The 19,625-nt window shown below is 39.5% G+C and overlaps 2 protein-coding genes across 4 annotated transcripts in view; one reads left to right on the top strand and one right to left on the bottom strand.

Annotated features, from left to right (window-relative positions):
• CMSS1 (cms1 ribosomal small subunit homolog (yeast)) overlaps positions 1-19,625 on the top strand; it is a 397,344-nt gene that overhangs the window by 11,275 nt on the left and 366,444 nt on the right. The window lies entirely within an intron of this gene.
• FILIP1L (filamin A interacting protein 1-like) overlaps positions 4,212-19,625 on the bottom strand; it is a 310,971-nt gene continuing 295,557 nt past the window's right edge. For all 3 annotated transcript variants that reach the window (XM_011999904.1, XM_011999905.1, XM_011999906.1), the window contains one exon: positions 4,212-4,326. In XM_011999904.1, coding sequence (XP_011855294.1) covers positions 4,303-4,326 — 24 coding nt within the window. In that variant the 3' untranslated portion in view covers positions 4,212-4,302. The remainder of the gene's footprint in view (positions 4,327-19,625) is intronic.

Raw genomic sequence — 19,625 nt, 5'->3', positions numbered from 1 at the left:
CATCCCTCTCAATGCTGCCCATCATCCCTCTCAATGCTGCCCATCATCCCTCTCAATGCTGCCTATCATCCCTCTCAATGCGCCCATCATCCCTGTCAATGCTGCCCATCATCCTTCTCAATGCTGCCCATCATCCCTCTCAATGCTGCCCATCATCCCTCTCAACGCGCCCATCATCCCTCTCAATGCTGCCCATCATCCTTCTCAATGCTGCCCAGGCCTCTAGCTCCTCCTCCTCCTCCTTGAAATTGCAGGGGCCTGGGGGTGTTTGTACAGTGGCGTTAGTGCAATGAGGCGGACTTAGTTAGATAAGTATGGGGAATGGCAGTTTCTTTGCTCTTGCTCTGCTAGCTCCAACCCAGGACACCTGGCTAAAGCAGTCCTTAACCATGAGGATTTCTTCTGGGGTCATGCTTCCAGTTTTTAGTGAAGGATCACAAAAAATATTTAGTGTCGTTCCATTGATTTTTTCCCCCCTCGATTGAAGCTTTTTGAAATGTTTTTTGAATGGCCTTTTGTGTCAAACATGGCTTGTCTTAAAATGTCCTGTATTACTCTGTCCACACTGAATTACAGGCTCACCTTTCTCTCAAGTCAATGAGAGAGTTTTCAGTGTGATGAAAAGAATTACTTTAGCTTTCTGCCAGGGGCTCTGTCTGACCTTATAGAATTCAACATTTTGTCTCAATAGTTGGGCATGCTCATAGCTTATCGGAACTGGAAGGGACCTGAGGAATTATTTCACTTTCCTGTTTTACATATGGAAACTCAAGGCTTAGATTGATGAATGCAAAGCTCGGTGTCACATGAGTGAAAATCTAGGATTGGAATTTGAGTCTCCTAACCCCAAGCTTTTGTTGAATCAACTGATTTTGTATAGTGTTTATTCAGGGAAGAGATATGAATAAACAGTGTCCTAGGAGATGATAAATTGTGTATTTTTTCGAGCACCTGGAACATTGATTCATCTCTCCCTAAAAGATCTCAATGTTACTGACCTTTGATTCAGATATGTCCTTATTGCTATTGAAAGCAACAATACCAATCTAAAATTTTTGTTAGTTTTACAAGCCTACCAATATGATTCTGAGGCCTGGTTTATACAGAAGCGGAAACATACTGGAAAAATGGGATAGGAGACTAAGTGTCAGTAGTAAGGTATGCTCACTACACTGGTGATTGTCAGATATTCTACACAAAGGACATATTCGGCTGTTACTCACTTTTGTTATGCTTTTCCTCCTTGTAACTAAGAATTATCACTTTGTTTTTTTCCTCCTGGTCATAAAGAAATCATAGTTTTAGACCTTAAAGTGTGATTTTAATTGTCCTGTCACCTTGATGGAAATAATCTGATTTTCTTGACTCAGATTAGGAATTTTTGCTATCACCTTTTCTTAGCAAAATATGATTAATTAGCAAAGTTCTATAGAATGAATAATTACGTCTGTGTTCATCAGAAAACTCTTGAATTGTTCTAGTGAATTTAGTCCTATATCAGGGTGACTGTAGATAGTCCATCTTTGGGTTAGATATATGAGATATATGTAGGATGAGGAAATGGGTAGATTTGGGTTTAGGCCTGTGAGCGTGTGTATGTGCATATATACATATAGAAGTAAAATAATTGTAGATGTGCTGCTTTTTTTGGGATGATCTTCATCAGGTCCACCAAGCTGCTTCACCGTTTCCTGGAGAGATGGTCCTTTGACCTTTCATAGTGGTAATTTTAGCTTTCCACATATTTCTGTAGATGAATGTATCCAGGCAGTGCATTGATGTGAGTTACCTTCTCCCTCCCATGTGGAGGAAAGTGTTGGAGGTGACAGTTCTTACGATGTGTAGCTTCTCACAGCCATTTTTGTAAATAGGCTTATCCATAGGCACTGTGGGGGCTTTAGTGGAAATCTTGGTGATGCCTGTAGGTTTTGGTTTAGGGATCCGTGTTGGGATTCTCTGCTTGCATACCTCCTTGATCTTGAATTAAACAAGAGAACAAAAGGTAATTAATGGTACAGTTGGTGGAGAAGCAGTCACTTCCAGCCTCCTTAGACTCCATTGTTTAGGACATGGAGTCAGTTTGGAGGATTTGGCTTTGAAAGTACCAGTTTCTGGGGATATATCAGATTAAAGATTGTCAGGTTGAAGAAAACAATGTCAGGAAGTAATCTGGTGTGTGTTGAATATGTGCTGTGTGCACAGTTCTTGATAAAGATAGTGGTAGATATGGAGATTAATAGATATTTGGCAATCACAGTGTAGTGAGACATAAAAAAGAGTAGTGTCCCAAATTAATCTCAGCAAAGAGCCATGAGATTGCCAGAGCAAGGTTAATTTCAAATGAGATTGTCTTTAAGAGTGCTTCGTGAAGAATATAGCATTTGACTTGGGCCTTTAGACTTTTAGAAGTTTTCGCAGTATGATTTTGCTGGGATGGGCAGCTCCAATGATGATTAGGGGTACAGCTTGGTAGTATGTATCAAGAACCTTATGAATCTTTTCTAGGATGTAGAGAGGCAGGCAAGGATATTTGATTTTAGCATTGTTTATAACGATGAAAAATGGACAGCTAAATGGATAGTATGTGTTAAATGAATTATAGTATAATTATGAAAATATGCTATGTTAATGAGGCCAAAGCATCAGGAGAATGTTTACTTAGAAATGTTAAAAGTAGAATTTAAAACTGTATACATGCTTTAATTATTTACACACGAAAAGAAAATGCCAAAAGAAAATGCACCCATGCTATTGGTGGTTAACCCTGATTAGTGGACTTTTTATTTTTCTTACATTTTCTGTGTTCTCCACATATTTTATAGTAAATATGCTATGAGAAAAAGCAACACTAAATTGTTTTAAGAGATAAGAAAGGAAGGAAACAACTCAGAGATCAGGACATTTCTGTGAACAACCATATTATCCAAGCCATGAGCAGTAGAAGGTGCAGTTGAAGTCAGTGACGGACTAATCAAGTCTGCTAATATTGTGACTGTAGCATTAATAATAGCCTTCCCAAGATAGGTTTCTGTGATGTCCTGTAACTTTATCAAGATTTAGATTGGTTCTCCAATTTAGTGTACAAAAATGTATGTTGGGATCCTTTTTAAATTGTAGATTTCTGAATCTTACCCTATACGTTGTAATTCATTGGTTTGTGGATAGGTCCAGGAATGCACATTTTTAATAAACTCTCAGAGTGATTTCTTTGACTCAGGTGGTCGGCCTACCACACTTGGAAAAGTACTGCCATAATTGAACTCCCTTTAAATGTAAGCTTTATGTTTTCTTCACCTGAAACTCTGGCCTATCTGGGTATGCATAGTTCAATACTGTGAAAGGCCAGGACAGATTGGTATGACACACAGTATTGGTGGATCTCGGTTTTTTTGAGCAACACTGATATGTGTTGGTGAAGAAAATGTGTCTTGGAATGGTGGTCGCTGATAACTTTCAGGCCCAGCTGACTGAAAGTTACTGGGCTACTACTTGTTTCCACACCATTGATGTGCAAGCTTTTGTTTTTTAGGTAACTCTTAATTTCATTACATAGTTTTTACCTCTAGATGGCAGCAAAGGCTTGTTATTTTATCAGAACACCCCCAATTGTCATTACCAAATCTTAAAAAAAAAAAAAAAAAAATTAGCCTAGGGCAGTGGCTCTCGCCTGTAAGCCCAGCACTTTGCAAGGCCGAGGTGGGCGAATCACTTGAGGTTGGTTGTTTAAGACCAGCCTGGGCAACATAGTGAAACCCTGTCCCTACTGAAAATACAAAACAGCCGGGCGTCATGGCGTGCTCCTGTAATCCCAGCTACTTGGGAGACTGAGGCAGGAGAATCACTTGAACCCGCAAGGCGGAGGTTGCAGTAAGCCGAGATTGCAGCATTGCACTCCAGCCTGGGCCACAGAGCCAGACTCTGTCTCAAAAAAAAAAAAAAAAAGGGTTTTTTTTTTCTTGGACATGTTTCAGTAAATGAGGTATGGAGCATTAAAATGTGTCATCTCTTGGATCATTTTTATACAGCATTATGTCAAATAGCTCCAAGAAAGTTTTGTCCAAATTTGGAATGCATATTACAAGAGAACTCCATGCATCTAGCTCTTTTAAAAAGACCACACAGTGAATGTTCTACTCAGAGTTGGAGGCTCCTGGGTTTCATCAGAAAGCAGATGTCCTGGAGGAGATTAAGCAAGTTGGAAAACTCATTCATAGAAGAAAACGATTTTTTAAAAAACGCTTAACCCAGTTCAACATGAAGACTGGGATTTGGAATGGATTAAAAGTCTGAAGGATGTTGAGTTCAATGAGGCAGAAGTGGTTCCACCTAGGGAGCAGTAGAAAGAAGAGGAGTATATTTGTGGAATATATTAAATTTCAAAGGTGCTAGTTTGTTTTATCCATAGATTCTCAAAAGAAAACTAGCAATCGGCCAGGCGCGGTGGCTCACGCCTGTAATCCCAGCACTTTGGGAGGCCGAGGCGGGCGGATCACGAGGTCAGGAGATGGAGACCATCCTGGCTAACACTGTGAAACCCCGTCTCTACTAAAAATGCAAAAAATTAGCCGGGCATGGTGGCGGGAGCCTGTAGTCCCAGCTACTTGGGAGGCTGAGGCAGGAGAACAGCGGGAACCCGGGAGGCGGAGCTTGCAGTGAGCAGAGATCAGGCCACTGCACTCCAGCCTGGGTGACAGAGCAAGATTCCATATGAAAAAAGAAAAGAAAAACAGAGGAGAAAAGAAAAGAGGAAGGGAGGAAGGGAAGAAGGAAAAAGACTTAACAATCTAGAAGACTCCCTGTTTATAGAAAGTCATTAGGAGGCATTGAGTCATAATGATCAAAAGAAGTATGGAAAGGTGAAGTGTTTTCAGTTGTATTCAAAGTCTCAGTTCGATAGCCCAATTTCTACATGACTCTTTTGTTCTTTCACATTATCATGGAGCGCAAATGTACCAGAACCAAATCAACGTTTATGGAGAAACTATCAGATCTCAGACAGCTGGAGTCAGGATGTTTCATTTTCTGTAAATGAAATTAATTTTGTAAGTGCTTTGAACTTTTTGAACTGTATTGGCAACATGTTGTGTAGAAAGCAGTGTTTTCTCAGGAGTGGTCCTGACTCCAGGGACTGCATCACACTTTAGCTCTAGAGGTTGAGAAGTTGAAGACTCCCAGAGACCTCTGGTCATTTTGATATGTGGTAATTCAGGTGGCGTGGGACGGTGGTTGGATTCAGGGCTGCTTACTCCCTCGGGGACTCAGCTGTGGAATGCTTGGCCAAGACCATGTGTTATCAGAATTGACAGTGTTTTTGTAGTTTTGTTTTTATCTCAGTGTTTAATGGGAAAGTATATAAGTAATGATGATGGATATGGTGATGAAAAGGAGGAAGTGCTAAACTGAAGAAAAATATATTTGAAATATGATTGCCTTCTTTTCTTTTGTCTTTTATATTATTTGACAAATCACTGCTAATTTATGGGGAGTGGTGGAATGGAAATAAGAGATAATCTGGCAGCTAGCCCAAAATTTCATAATCATGCTTTGGCTTTTTTCTCTTGATTTTCTCAGAGCTCCCCCATTAAACAATAAGACTTATCAGTACAAGTTTTACACTTTATACAGGAAAGGGTCTTTCAAAGGGAAGCCCTTTGATTTGATTAGCTCATTCTCATTAACCTCTTATGAGAGATCATTTGGTTTTAAATAGTGTTCTACTGCTGTGGTTTATATTAAAGAGTTGTCCAGTATCTGATGCAAAGGTTAGAGTAAATAGGTGCCTTTATTCTATAATGTATCATGATTTGTGGTTTTACCTAGTCACCTCCCAATCTCTCTTTCTGTGGAAATTATTCATTCGGCAGTGGGGGCAATCCAAGAATAAACATTGAAATAAAGTTTTCAAAATCCCTCCAAACCCCGTTGCCCCCACTTTGTGTCAGACCAAGCATCAGATGTAGCAATACTTTGTTAAAATAAAATATACTAACCTTTAATACTTGTCTTCCTCATTTGTCCTCTTTTTATCCATCTGTGAACTTTTTTCCTTTTACCTCAGCTTTTCTTTTTTTGTATCCTTTCCTCCCTCCCCTCTCCTATTTCTTCCTCATTTCTTCATTTGCACCCATTTAATTGTTTTAGTCATTCTCAGGGTTACATCTTATAACAGCCTTTGGGTAGTATCTACAGCACAAGCAGTGGAGCCAGTCTTGGGTCTTCATTCTAGTTTTGGCACTAACTTGCTGTGTCTCTTTGAGCAAACACTTTACCCGTGTAAACCTCAGTTTCCTCATCTGTAATCTTCATCTGGGGATTAAAATACCTACTTGTAAGTTTTCTTTGGGGAGTAGAGACATTGTGTAGTAAAGTCCCTGGCCCATCTAAAGTTTCGGGTAAGTGTTAGTCGTTCCTGTTGTGATCATCATCGTCATCATCTTTGTCTTTTTCCTTATATCACTTCTTAAGATGCCTATTTCTTGGTCATAATCCTAACTTCTTTGATGGTTTTTACCTTTCTTGTTTTCCTGCTTTATCTCTTAACTATCCTCTCTCTATTTATGGGCAATATGTTACTAAGGGTAGGAATTAAGGCAGCTGAATAAGCAGCACTGATTGCTGGGCTGTACTTCTAACCACCTTTGACCCAGAAATGGCCCCCTCACATGTCCTTTACTCTCCTTACGCTACTTTGTCTGGTCCTTGTGAATCTTTGTTTTTTAGAGTTCACCTAGAGACATTATCTGTTCTTTCCTGTTTTCATGTCTTTTGTTTGAAAAATGCAGTAGTTCTATTAGATCACCTATAAAGTCCTTTGGCCTTGACATTCTGTGATTCTGTGAAAAGAACACATGCAGGCCAGCTATGGCTACCAGGTGCCTTATTAGCCATATGAGCCTTTGTTGAGCACCTACTATGAGCACTATTTAAGTCCTGGATAGTATAGGACTGTGGTTCTTAAATTTTATATGCCCAGAGAGCCTGTTAGGATGCAGAATCCCTGCAGTGGGAATTAATAGGTCTGGGAATGTGAAACTCTGCAAAGTCATATGTGTTTCTGATGAAGGTGGTCAATGACTGCATTTTAAGAAACACTGATATAAGGAGTTAAAAAATAAATGATAACTTATTCTTGCTTTTGAGATGATAGTGTAGGAGGGGTAACAAATATGAGGCAGAATGATATGCAATAATAGAATTACAGACAGCAGTTTTGGAAACTCAGTGGAAAACTAAAAAGTAAGGAAGATTTTCCAAAGGAAGTGACACATGAGGGATGAGTAGGATTTTAGTATGAGGAACAAAGGAAGAAGAGTATTTCAGCCCTACAACCAGCATGATCAAAGGTAAGAAAGCCCAGTAGTATGTGGGAGGATAGTTAGTATGTTGTCCTGGTGAAGGTGTGGGGATATGTCTAGAGTTTCAAAGGGAGATGAAACGAAAGATGAAGGCCATGATAGAAGGTTTGGACTTTGGGTACTAAGCAATTTTAAGTACTATTTTCTGGGAGGCTGGAGAATTGCCAGGATCAGAATGGTATTTAAGACTGGATTATAGAGGTGAGGATTTAAATGTAGTAGATTAACTATCTTATAGTACCATCTGTCCTAAAGTCTGAACTTGGGGAGTAGTAGTACAAATAAGCGGGGAGGACAGAGAAGGAAAGAATATGACAGAGAGGAGGATAAGCAGAGAAGTGGGGAATAGTTCCCAGATGTTGAACCTGAGCAGTGGGGAAGGTGATGGACCATCATTAGAGGTGAGACAAAAAACAGTTCAAGAAAGATAGTAGATTGGGTTATGGGCATCTGCTAAGTTTGAAGTGTATAGTTGGGCCTTCCGTGTGGAACTGTTTGGTAGAGTTGAAATATTGAAGATGTTGCTTTGAGGATCATGATAGAGAAATAATTGATACTATTCAAGTGTCTGAGACAGCCAGAGAGAGAAATGTAATTCCCACTCAACTGCCGCTCTTTTCTTCTCCCACCATAGGTACTTCTACATCCCTTTCCCAGAGCCTGAGATGAATTTTGTGGGATCCTCCCATGTGCCCACATCCTCTGCACAAGGCCGCTTTATCTTACTGATAAGAATGTAACTAGTTCTGAGAACAGCCACCTAAGGAGGCATTTCTTCCCATTACTTGAACAGTGCGTGGTGATTGAACCATTATCCAGGGACTGATTGGCTTGCTAGGGGAAAGGAAATCCTGCGCCTCTCTTCCAGTAACCTGGCTGGCCCCTCGGCCATTGTGTCTGATCCAAGCAGACAGATTACCTAAACTTGTACTCTCAGAAGGGTTTGCCACTTTGTGGCACAGAGCCATGCAGTAAGGACAGGATAGCCTCCCCAAAGCATATTTACTTCCTCATTGGCAGTCTGAGAAAAACCTGGAATAGGACCATATTTGATAAGTTTGGCCTAAAAAAATAGTAATCGTCCGTTGTTCTCCCTAGTCTTCTCATTGTCCTTAGAAGCTATAATAAGCAGCCTCAGAAGCATTTATATTTTTCAGTTTCTGTAATTAATACATACTCTTATAATCAGAAAATTTCATATGAAATAAATGGGCTGCTTATGTAAATTACTATGAGAGCTGTTCTCAGGATGATCCCTACTCACTGATTTCCTCCCTGTTGTCCTAAAGGAATAACTGTCTGTCTCTTGCGTTATGGAACTTTTGAGGACCTCTTGCAGTTTTTAGTTAGCTCCTGTCTATATAAAACAGTGGTTTTCTAAGGCTTAAAAAATGACTGATCTCAGGCATAGTGAATTCAGGCAAGAACACCATGAAAAGGCATAAGAATAGAAAAAGAATAGCTTTTTCTTGTTAAAGAGAAGAGAGGGAAAAAAAACAGAACAAAACAGCCAAACCACTAATTGTAAAGGATAGTAATGCATTTTTAAGGAATTACTTTGAGTTGTTCGAAGAGTGTCTGTGTTGATGCAGATTCTTGTATGGTGAGGGGAGACATAGGAGCCAACTTGACAACTTTCCTTTGCCATGGCAGTTTATACTTGGGATGCTTCCTTGGTTTGCAATTTTGTACTCCTGAATTTGGAGACTGACAAGGTTGAACCCTAACACTTCTCCTTCTGACCTGGGAAGATACATAGTGATTATTTCTAAAAAATGATTCTGAGAGTGCCAGTCTTTCCTTATTAAGTTACAGTGTTCCTTGAGAAATAGAAATCCAGATTTAGAGTGTACCATCTGGGAAAATTTTCTGTTTCTGCAACGGCAGAATCACACCAAATGTGGCCTAAGTTGGTGGTGCTAGTCTTTATAATGGCTGGACCTTGACCCCTTGATTGCCTTTTCTGAAAGTCTTGGGTCATTATCAGGATTGTCAAGGCAGCCACCTGCTTATAAGCTTAGGTGTGCAATGGTTGTGATGCTCCTTCCATGAGTCATTTTCACTCACTTCTGATGCTTTTCTCTCCCATCGTCTCTGAGGCTGATCAGGTACCTCCTGCTCTGCACATATTGATGTTCTTCATGCTTGGCATTTGTGCCCTTTGCTTACAGAATCTTGCCTTAGGATAGAGTGAACACTGACTGCACCTTTTGTGTTCTGAGAACAGTGTCCTAATGAGAACATGAGCTTCTCTTTGGACTTGCTTTCTCACATCTCCTATCCCAAGTGCCATCACCAGGTCAGTCTTCCCCGTGCCTGCCCATTTGTGTGGGGCTTGGCTTCTCACATTCATTATCTCTTGTCAGCCTAACAGTGGCTTCAGGGAGGCAGGTGGAGTTGGAAGGAGAGGCAAATCACTATTGGCTATGGTGATCATGGAAGTTTTCAGAAGAGGCGAGCATTGATACAGACCTTTCAGTGTGGGTCTTATTTCACTTGACAAGAGATGAAAATTGTGTCCATGTAGAGAAGTGGGGAGGAGAAAGGGGAAAGCCCTGCATATGTTTAGGGATATTCTGAGTGTTCTGGCTGAAGTGGCAGATTTGTGAGGTGTAACACAAGGAGGCAACATTAGACAACCTGTCTATCAACACAGAGAGTGGAAAGGATCAAATTCAACTTATAATGAATTTAAAACCCCTTGCAACTCAGTGTGTTGCCATGGAAAGAGAATGGGGCAACAGAATCAGACCTGTTTTCACTCCTGAGTTTTGTGACGTACAGACAGAATGACCTGGAACAGCTTTCCTTATGTGTCAGAGTTTTAATCTGCTTATCTCTAAAGTTGTCATAATACCCACTTTCTAAGGTTGTTGTATAATAAAATAATGTTATATAGTGGATTTGTTTTTTGCCCTCTCTTTTTTAATGTTACCTCACTACGCAGAAGCCTTCTGTGAAGACAGAGACTCCCTAGTGCTGTATTCATGGTTCTTCACAATCTAACCGGTCTGTGCCCTTTAAGCCTTACCCTGCCCCAACCATCTCAACTTCATCCATATTGCACTGCTCACTGTTCCTTGAATGTTGATTATCTGCCCTCCTGCCTGCCCCCACACCTTTACCTTGTGGGCACCTCTTTGGAGCACCTTTCTTTCTTCTCTGTATCCCAGTCCTTCCCATCCTCCATCTCCTGCTCAATCCTCCTCTGTTTCTGAAGCCTGATCCCCAAATCCCACCTGAGAGTAACCTGCTCTTCCTCTAAATTCCTGTAGTACTTACTGTCTATACAGTTCCTTCTCTGTGTTGAGCTCTTAGTTACCTTTTAAGCTACCCCTTAACTCCTGCCTTTTATTCCAAACTTGAATGTCTGCATAGCTGCCTAGCACAACAACGAGCAGTATTGCGTGCTTCATAAATGTTTGTTGGTTCATTCTTGTAGGTGAATGGTTGAGGAATGAAGGAAGCCTGTATCCTAATAGAAGACATTAATGCCTATAGTGGTTATAAGCTAATAATACAGAGGGAATTGCAGCTTCTCAGAGAGGACCTTTTAGAACGGTCTGGTAGAGAGTTATCTCTTCAGTTCTTGGGATTCCTGCTGAAAACTAATTCCCTTCTCCCCCAACTCCATTTAAAGCCGGGGTGGTTGATTTCTAGACTCTTATTTCTCCCAAGGGCACATGAGAAATGGAAAGCTCTAGTTGAACTGAAAATTCTAGTTTAGAATTCAGGTATCTTTGAAAGAGACAGAAGCACAAAATACTGTAATAAATGTTCAAGTATGAACATGCTCTTGGGCCAGTCTGTCAAGTAAGTGGAAACAATTATGCAACAAAACTCTTCAGTATAGGTTTTTAAAGTTGCTTTGAGGCTTATGTTTAGTCAGATTCAAGGTTCTCATCTCTAGACACCAGACATGAGTTTTCATATGAGTTGTCAAATTTTTCCCACAGTAAGTTATGTAAGAGTGGAACTGGCTTATAGAGTCACTTGGTCCGTCTCTTTAATGTGGTGATTTTTAACCAGAGGGCAATTTTGCCCTCCAGGGAACATTTAGCCATGTCTGGAGACATTATTATCACAGTTGGGGGATGCTACATGATGTGTAAGTAGAAGCCAGGAGTGTTCCTAAACATCATACCGTGCATAAACACCTCCTGCTTCCGCACAACAAAGAGTTCCTGGGCTGAAACCATTAATAGTCCTGAAGTTGAAAAAATGCTCTAATGGGGAGAAAAAGCTGATATGTTTAGGGGTAAAAAATTAATTTGTAGAATCTGTTTTTTTTTTTTTTTGAGACAGAATCTCAACAGAGCTGTGAAGCTCTATTGCCCAGACTGGAGCGCAGTGGCACAATCTTGGCTTACTGCAACCTCTGCCTCCCAGGTTGAAGTGATTCTCCTGCCTCAGCTTCCCAAGTAGCTGGGATTACAGGTGCCCGCCACCATGCCTGGCTAATTTTTAGTAGAAACGGGGTTTTACCATGTTGGCCAGACTGGTCTTGAACTCCTCACCTCGTGATCTGTCCGCCTTGGCCTCCCAAAGTGCTGGGATTACAGGCATGAGCCCCCATGCCCAGCCAATTCATAGAATCTTAGAGAAAGAAACATCTACTAGTTTTGACACCTATAAGTGAAAAAATGAGGAAGAAGTTTAATTTCTGGAGGAAAAAAACTCATATAGGTTGTTGGCTTATTTATGCCCCGACCTTATTTCCCAAAAGGAATTTTAAATGATTTAAGGAGGGTGGCAAGATTTCAAATTCAGAAGTCACTGGAAGTTAGAACCAAATGTGATCTTAAAGATCACCAAGTTCAATTCACTTATTTCACAAAGGTTAAATGACTTGTCCAGGGCCTCACAACTGACTAGAAAAGGCATAAACCAGAGCCTGATCTATTTGCCTGCCTCCAGTGCTCCTTCGCCTAACCACTTCACTTAACTGAGTCTTCCTCTGTGAAGCTTTCTAATCTACTCTAGCCTTCCTTAATCTCCAGTTTATTGGTAGAGATTGACAGTTTCCCACTTGATTAAATGTTGTCTGATACTCTTGTTTCTTGTTTCATTTCTTGCCCAGGTTAATAAGCTCTTCAAGGGCAGTGAATCTTTCATCTCCATAATATCTGCCCCAGTGGCAAGTAAGAGGTACACAGTTTAGTGTGTCATGATCAGTGGATTGATCGATTGTGTACATGTGATGCTTTGAAGAAAACATATTGCACACTAAGATGCTGTGCATGTCACTGAGACACAAGTTTTGTTGCATAAGGATCATTTCTACTCACTTGATTGACAGATTGGTCCAGAGCATGTGCACATTTGAACATTTATATTTGTGTTAATACCTTGTACCTTTGTCTCTTTCAAAGATATCCTATTATAAACTAGAGTTTTCAGATAAACTGGAGCTTTCCATTTCTACTATGTCTGTGGCAGAAAAAGAGTCTAGACAACCAACCACCTTTACCTTTTGCCAGAACAGCAGATAACTCCCTCTACAGACCTTTCTAAAAGATCCTTTCTGAGAAGTCTCAATTCCCTCTGTCTTAGCTTGTAACCACCACAGGCATGAATGTTCATTAGTAACCTACCCTCCACCTATCCGAAAACCTCAGGAATGGCTGAGGACGAGGTGTAGGCTTTGTAGGTCTGTAGGGTTTATACTTGTATATTGTAGTTGTCCAAACATGGCTAGCCTTTAAAGAGCTAAACAAAACAGAGGCACAATCCTATCATAAAAACGGACTAAGGACATGAATAGACAATTCTCAAAAGAAGATATACAAATAGCAAACATATATAAAAAAATGCTCAACATCACTAATTACCAGGAAAATGCAAATCAAAACCACAGTGCGATACCACCTTACTCCTGCAAGAATGGTCATAATCAAAAAATTTAAAAATAATAGATGTTGGCATGGATGTGGTGAAAGGGGAACACTTCTACACTGTTGGTGAGAATGTAAACTATTAGTACATCTAGTATGGAAAACTGTGGAGATTCCATAAAGAACTAAAAGTAGATCTGTCATTTGATCCAGCAATCCCATTCCTGGGTATCTACCCAGAGGAAAAGAAGTCATTATATGAAAAAGGTATTTGCACATGCATGTTTATGGCAGCACAATTTGCAATTGCAAAAATATGGAACAAGCTCAAATGCCCATCAATCAATGAGTGGCTATAGAAAATGTGGTATATATACATGGTGGAATACTACTCAGCCATGAAAAGGAATGAAATAATGGCATTCGTAGCAACTTGGATGGAACTGGAGACCATTGTTCTAAGTGAAGTAACTCAGGAATGGAAAATCAAACATTGTATATTCTCACTCATAAGCAGGAGCTAAGCTATGAAGACACAGAGGCGTAAGAATGAGACAGTGAACTTTGGGGACTCAGGGGAAAGAGTGGGAGGGGTGTGAGGGATAAAAGACTACACATTGGGTACAGTGCAAGTGATGGTTGTACCAGAATCTCAGAAATCACAACTAAAGAACTTACTCATGTAACCAATCACCACTTGTTCCCCCAAAACCTATCGAAATAAATACATAAAAACAGAGGCGAAAAAAAAAAAAAAGGTGGTCTCAGGAAGCCCCTTAGATATCATACCAGGACCATTTGGCTGTGGGGAGGAAGAATAACTCACTAAAATAAGAAAACTAGTTTCAGTTTTTCAAAACAGATTGCCTCAAATAATAAGATAAGTTTTATTTCTCTTGATCAACAGCTTTGACAATGAAATTTTCAATGATGTCACAAGTGATTATCCCTGGGATGGCTGACTGCAATGCCAAAGGTTATTCCTGAATACATTTTTATGGCAGCATTCTAAGTGTAAAACCTGGTACCTGATGGAATGTTGACAGATTTGTAAGTGCTCCCATGTAAATGGTGTTAATTCATTATCAAATTATGAAGTACTTAGAGGTGTTGGCCAGTTAACTCGCTAGACTCCCTCAAGATTCCTTACCCTACCGTGTTGCCTTTGAGGGATGCCTGCTCTGATGTATTGACTGCCCAAAAGCTTTACCCTTCTTGATGTACCGTGAGGAATGGAAAGGGTCCATCTGCTGGAAAGGAAAGGGCTTGGAGTTTAAGTGAAATGAATTTAAGTGAGGTTTAAGGTTTGAGAACCTTAGCAAACTACTTGTCTTCCTTGCTCTTTCTTGTATTTGCTTCACTGTGCCATAAGTTGAATGGAGTCCTTTGTTTTGGTTCATCTAACTGCCGTATTTAATGTGTGTTCTGGACCCTTCCCAAAAAATGCTACAGAGTTAAGTTGAGGGCCTGGGATCTGAGAGAGAAACAGACCTTGTAGGTGTCAGACAGCCTGCTGCAGCTCAGCCAAAGATTTAGGCATCTATGCTTTGCTACAGTTATAAAACTGGGAATCTTCCCACCCAATAAAATGGGAGTTTTTATTGAGCTTTCCTTTTAAATAAAAAGAAAACGTGGAGAATAAGCCTTCTGTTTGTCATGCCAGCCACTAGAGGGTAGAATAGCCACACTTCCTAGGACTGGTGTAATTTAAACAGAGGGACTGTGGTCAGAACACATTTGCCAGTGCTTGTCAATACAGATGCTTTTTGACTTATGATAGGGTTAAAACCACATAAACCCACTGTGAGTTGAAAAATATTAGAAGTTGAAAATATGTTTAATACACTTAACCTACTGAATATCATAGCTTAGCCTAGCCCACCTTAAACATGCTCAGAGAACACTTTCATAAATCTACAATTGGCCAGAATCGTCCAGCAGCACAGCACACTGTAGAACAGGGGCCCCTAAAAAACAAGCCACGGACTGCTACCAGTCCGTGGCCCGTTAGGAGCCGAGTGGCACGCAGAAGGTGAGTGGCAGGCAAGCGAGCATTATTGCCTGACCTCTGCCTCCTGTCAGAACCAGTGTGGCATTAGATTCTCATAGGACCACGAACCCTATTGTGAACTGCACATGCGAGGGATCTAGGCTGAGCACTCCTTATGAGAATCTAGCTAATGCCTAATGATCTGAGTGGACAGTTTCATCCTGAAACCTTCCACCCAACCCCCCGGCCATGGAAAAATTATCTTCCATGAAAACAGTCCCTTGTGCCAAATTGGGAACTACTGCTGTACAGTATCGGTTGTTTACCCCCATGATTGTGTGGCTGACTGGGAGCTGTAGCTCGCTGCCACTACCCAGCACTGGGAGAGAGTATCTTACAGCATATTGCTAGCCCAGAAAAAGATCAAAATTTGAAGTACAGTTTTAGGGTACAACTAACCAGCAGAAGAGTTTGTTAAAATGCAGCTTTCTGGGCCTCTGCCCCCAGAGGTTCTGATTTGATAGCTCTGAGTAGAACTTAATATCAAGGGATTCTCATACAGATATCTTGGATTTTACTTTGAGACACGCTGATCTGTAAGAGTTTTGGGGCATGCATTTTTTCCTGACTATCTTTTCTCTTGGGATTACAAAGCAAAATGATTATCTGGAGGAAAAAAATCTGAACAATAACAGAAACCAGGGTATAGGAAAAAGCTAGAGTGTTGGTTAATTTAAAGGTCTTTCCCTGCCTTTGTTTAACATATTTTAAAAGAGACTTACTTTGTAAATATTCAGGATCAAAGAAACTACTAAAACGTTTTTATTGGGAGTTTTACTTCAACCAGTAAAGACCATGGAATCCTTAGACTACAAATCTCTAAACATTTTTGATAAAATATCCCTTCTATGACCATCTCACAGCTCCCCTAATTTTATCCTTTATGGGTTATGTGGTTTGGCTCTGTGTCCTCACTCAAATCTCCTAACTGTAATCCCCATGTGTCAAGGGAAGGACCTGGTAGGAGGTGATTGGATCGTGGGGCGGTTTCCCCTGCTATTCCTGTGCTGTTCTTGTGATACTAAGGGAGTTCACATGAGACCTGATGGTTTAAAAGTGGCAGTTTCCCCTGTGCAGTCTCTGGCTCTCTTGCTGCCTGGTAAGATGTGTCTTGGCTTTGCTTTGCCTCCTGCCATGATTGTAAGTTTCCCGAGGCCTCCCCCAGCCATGAGGAACTATGAGTCAATAAAACTTTTCTTCTTGATAAATTACCCAGTCTCAGGTATTCTTTATAGCAGTATAAAAATGGACTAATAAAAATGGATGTCATGAAGACCCCAAGCCTAATGTCTTAGCATTGTAAAATATAGTTGTGGAGACCTTACAAAGAGTGTATGTAATTGTATCATGATCTTGATTGAACAAGTATTGCAATTCTTTCTTATGTGTAAAGATTCAAGTGTAGTAATGCACAATGCCCTTCTAGTAAGGAGGACAATTTTATTTTTGTCAGTGCCCCTAGAGAGCAGTGGCATCCTCTTGGGGAAACTTTTGCCATTACTTTTAAATAGAAAAAACATGATAAAATCATTCAAATCTGTGATAGGATTCTACCATTTAAAGAGTTAAAGAGTTAGTGGGAATGTGAGTAAAATGAAACTTGGTTCTGAAGCCAGGACTTAGACTAATGAAAGGTTGGTATGAGTTTTTCAGAGAGACGAAAAAACAGTCTGTCTTCTGTGAGCACTCATGGACCAAAGAATACAACCCTCCACCCCCACATATTTCATATGAAGATTTCTGAAGATTTTCCAGTGTCACTTCCTCTTTCCTTCCTGGTTTTTCGGGGAGTTCTATGATTATATGTTAATGAAAAAGGAAGTTCTGTAATCTTCCAATCTCTTCTCTCTCTCTCTCTCTTCTCTCACACGCACACAAAAAAATATAAGAAACCTTTTTAAAATTAAAGGCCAGATATCTACAGTGTGTCATTTTAGGTGAAATTCTATAGAAAAAAAGATATTTTGCAGAAATTATGCTGCTGTTATGATGATCTTTAATTAGTAACACTTGCAATAATGTACACGTTATTAATCTGTCTTCTAAAATTTATTTTGATGCTGATACAAATTATTATACTAAAGGAATCCTCCCAGTAGAGGTACTTCTGAAAAAGAGGTGTTCCTTGAAGGTTTGGTGAATCTCCAGTTATGTTAAATTAACTACTTAGGAAGCCTCTATATAGTTAAAATCTGGAACAAATTATTAAATGAGAATTTGTGCATTATAATAATAGAACATAGGACTTACGGTGTTAACTTTATTATAGAGAATTGCTGTGGCTTACATAAGAAATTGAACCCTTTCAAAATGGGTGGGCTGATGAATAGCCCAAATTTGGCTCCCAAACTCTATTAGTTACAAGTGTGCCAAGAATGGATTTCTACCCTCCTCTCATCCCCCACCAGCACTTGGAGCAGCCAAGAGGAACCTGGGGTGATGGGAATCCCTTGGCTGGTTATCTCTGCCTCTTTATCTGTTTCCCCCAGTGCCACCCAAGCATGTGTTTTGTTTATGCCATTATGTGACAAAGTTGGGAAGACTTTGTTCTTAAATTCTTTGCGATTTCCATTGTTCATAATTTTATGACTAGTTGATTGATGCCTTCCAAAATATTACATATACCCACTCTCAGTAACTAGAAAAAGATCTCATGAAGCAGCAGCATTATCATTGTCTGTTTTGAAAGAGCTAAAATTAAGTTGGCCATTCCTTCTAGAGTTCTGGCCCAAGGTGACTTAAAAATAGTTTTAATAAACATTTAGACCATCTTGTATTTTGTAATACAGTTGGGTCACTGCTGATTCCTAAGATAAATGTGTTTAAACAGAAGCTTTCTCATTCATCAGCAGCCTCAGCTTTCATCCAAATTTATTTAATGATGATGCAAGCCCATAGCGTTGGTGTTGCAGTTCGTCACCATGGAAGTGTTTCTGTCAACAAATCCTTGCTTTACCATCATGAAATTGATTTTGCAGGGGAAAGGAGGATGATTGTGAAAGCTTTCTTCTACTCTTAAACATCTTCACAGTTTGCCTGGATGTCTAAATGAATTGTATTTAAAATCAATAACTGGCAATAAAATTAGCCACACTAAATTAACAGTTATGAGGTTAGAAAAAGGGAAATGGCAATAAGCTACTTGGTCTGAAATCGTCTTTTTGGAATGTGACTTGGAGACCACACTTGTAAGTTAAAATGTTCCCTGAAAGCTATTGTTCTCTGCTCAGAAGTATAGATTATCCCTAGGGAGTCCCGTGAAGCAGATATCAGAATTTCCAGGATGATTTGGCTGAGTTTTTCTCATCTATATTGTAAATGGCATAATAATCACAGAAGAAATTCACACTATATTACTTCTTTCAACTAATATACTGTATTTTTTTTAAATATGCCTTTTCTATAACTTATGTCATAACTATGTTTGGCTTTTATGTGCTTGTTTAAAAAAAAAAAACTGTAAAAGTTAAAAAAAAAAAAAAAACCTATAAGCTTCTGAATACAGGCCCTTTATGAGCAGGGTAGGTAGCACCTACATTAAGTAATTCAGACTATTTTGGGAACCACATAGGTAAGAAACAAGAATGACATTTTCTTTTTTTTCTTTTGCTTTGAAGCAGAGTGTTCAGGAGTTTATGTCACAGTGGCTGGTTCCAGATTTGGTTGCAGACATATGTGTTCTGTGGGAGTTTTGATCTCTGGTAGAAATATAGTCGACTCTTGATTGTCAAGGTTAACTGCATTTCCAAATGTACTTTCTCTGGCTTTCTATCACATGTCAGAGCTTTTAAATTTTACCATCTGCTTATATGTGCTCATGAAAACCAAAATTATTCAGTAGTATTTTATTTCATTATTATCATAAACATTTAAGTTCCTAATGCAGTCTAAGCACTGTGTTGGGCTCTAGAGATACTGAGATACATCCCAAGCATGAAGTTATGTTTGCTTCTGAAAGATCTTATAGTTCACTTTGAAATCAAAGAGATGTAATTTTTATATATTTGAACCACTTTTCCCTCTTCTAATATGTGATTAGAAGTTGACCGTAAATGGGACATAGGTCCTGTTTGTTTTTAAGGAAGAATTAATAGAGACTATAAGCAAAAGACAAAATTCTATTGTACATGCAGAAATATAACACAGAATGACCAAAACAAAATTCAGCAAGCAATGGTAAAAATAACAAATTATTTACTGTTTTATAATGTTAAAGTATTTCGCCAAGACAAGTTGCAGTCAAATTAAAGTGAGTTATGGAAAATGAAATACATAAAGATGTATTTATACAAGTGCAGACTAAATATATTTTCCATACAAGTTTGTAAATGAAAAGATATACAGTAAGTGCACACTCGATATGACTATGCAGGCAACAGTTAGTTT

The sequence above is a fragment of the Mandrillus leucophaeus genome, unplaced genomic scaffold, assembly GCF_000951045.1.
Source record: "Mandrillus leucophaeus isolate KB7577 unplaced genomic scaffold, Mleu.le_1.0 Scaffold608, whole genome shotgun sequence".
In the NCBI taxonomy this organism is placed as follows: Eukaryota; Metazoa; Chordata; class Mammalia; order Primates; family Cercopithecidae; genus Mandrillus; species Mandrillus leucophaeus.
Note: the sequence above shows the minus strand (reverse complement) of the source record. Positions and strands in the feature narration are given on the sequence as shown.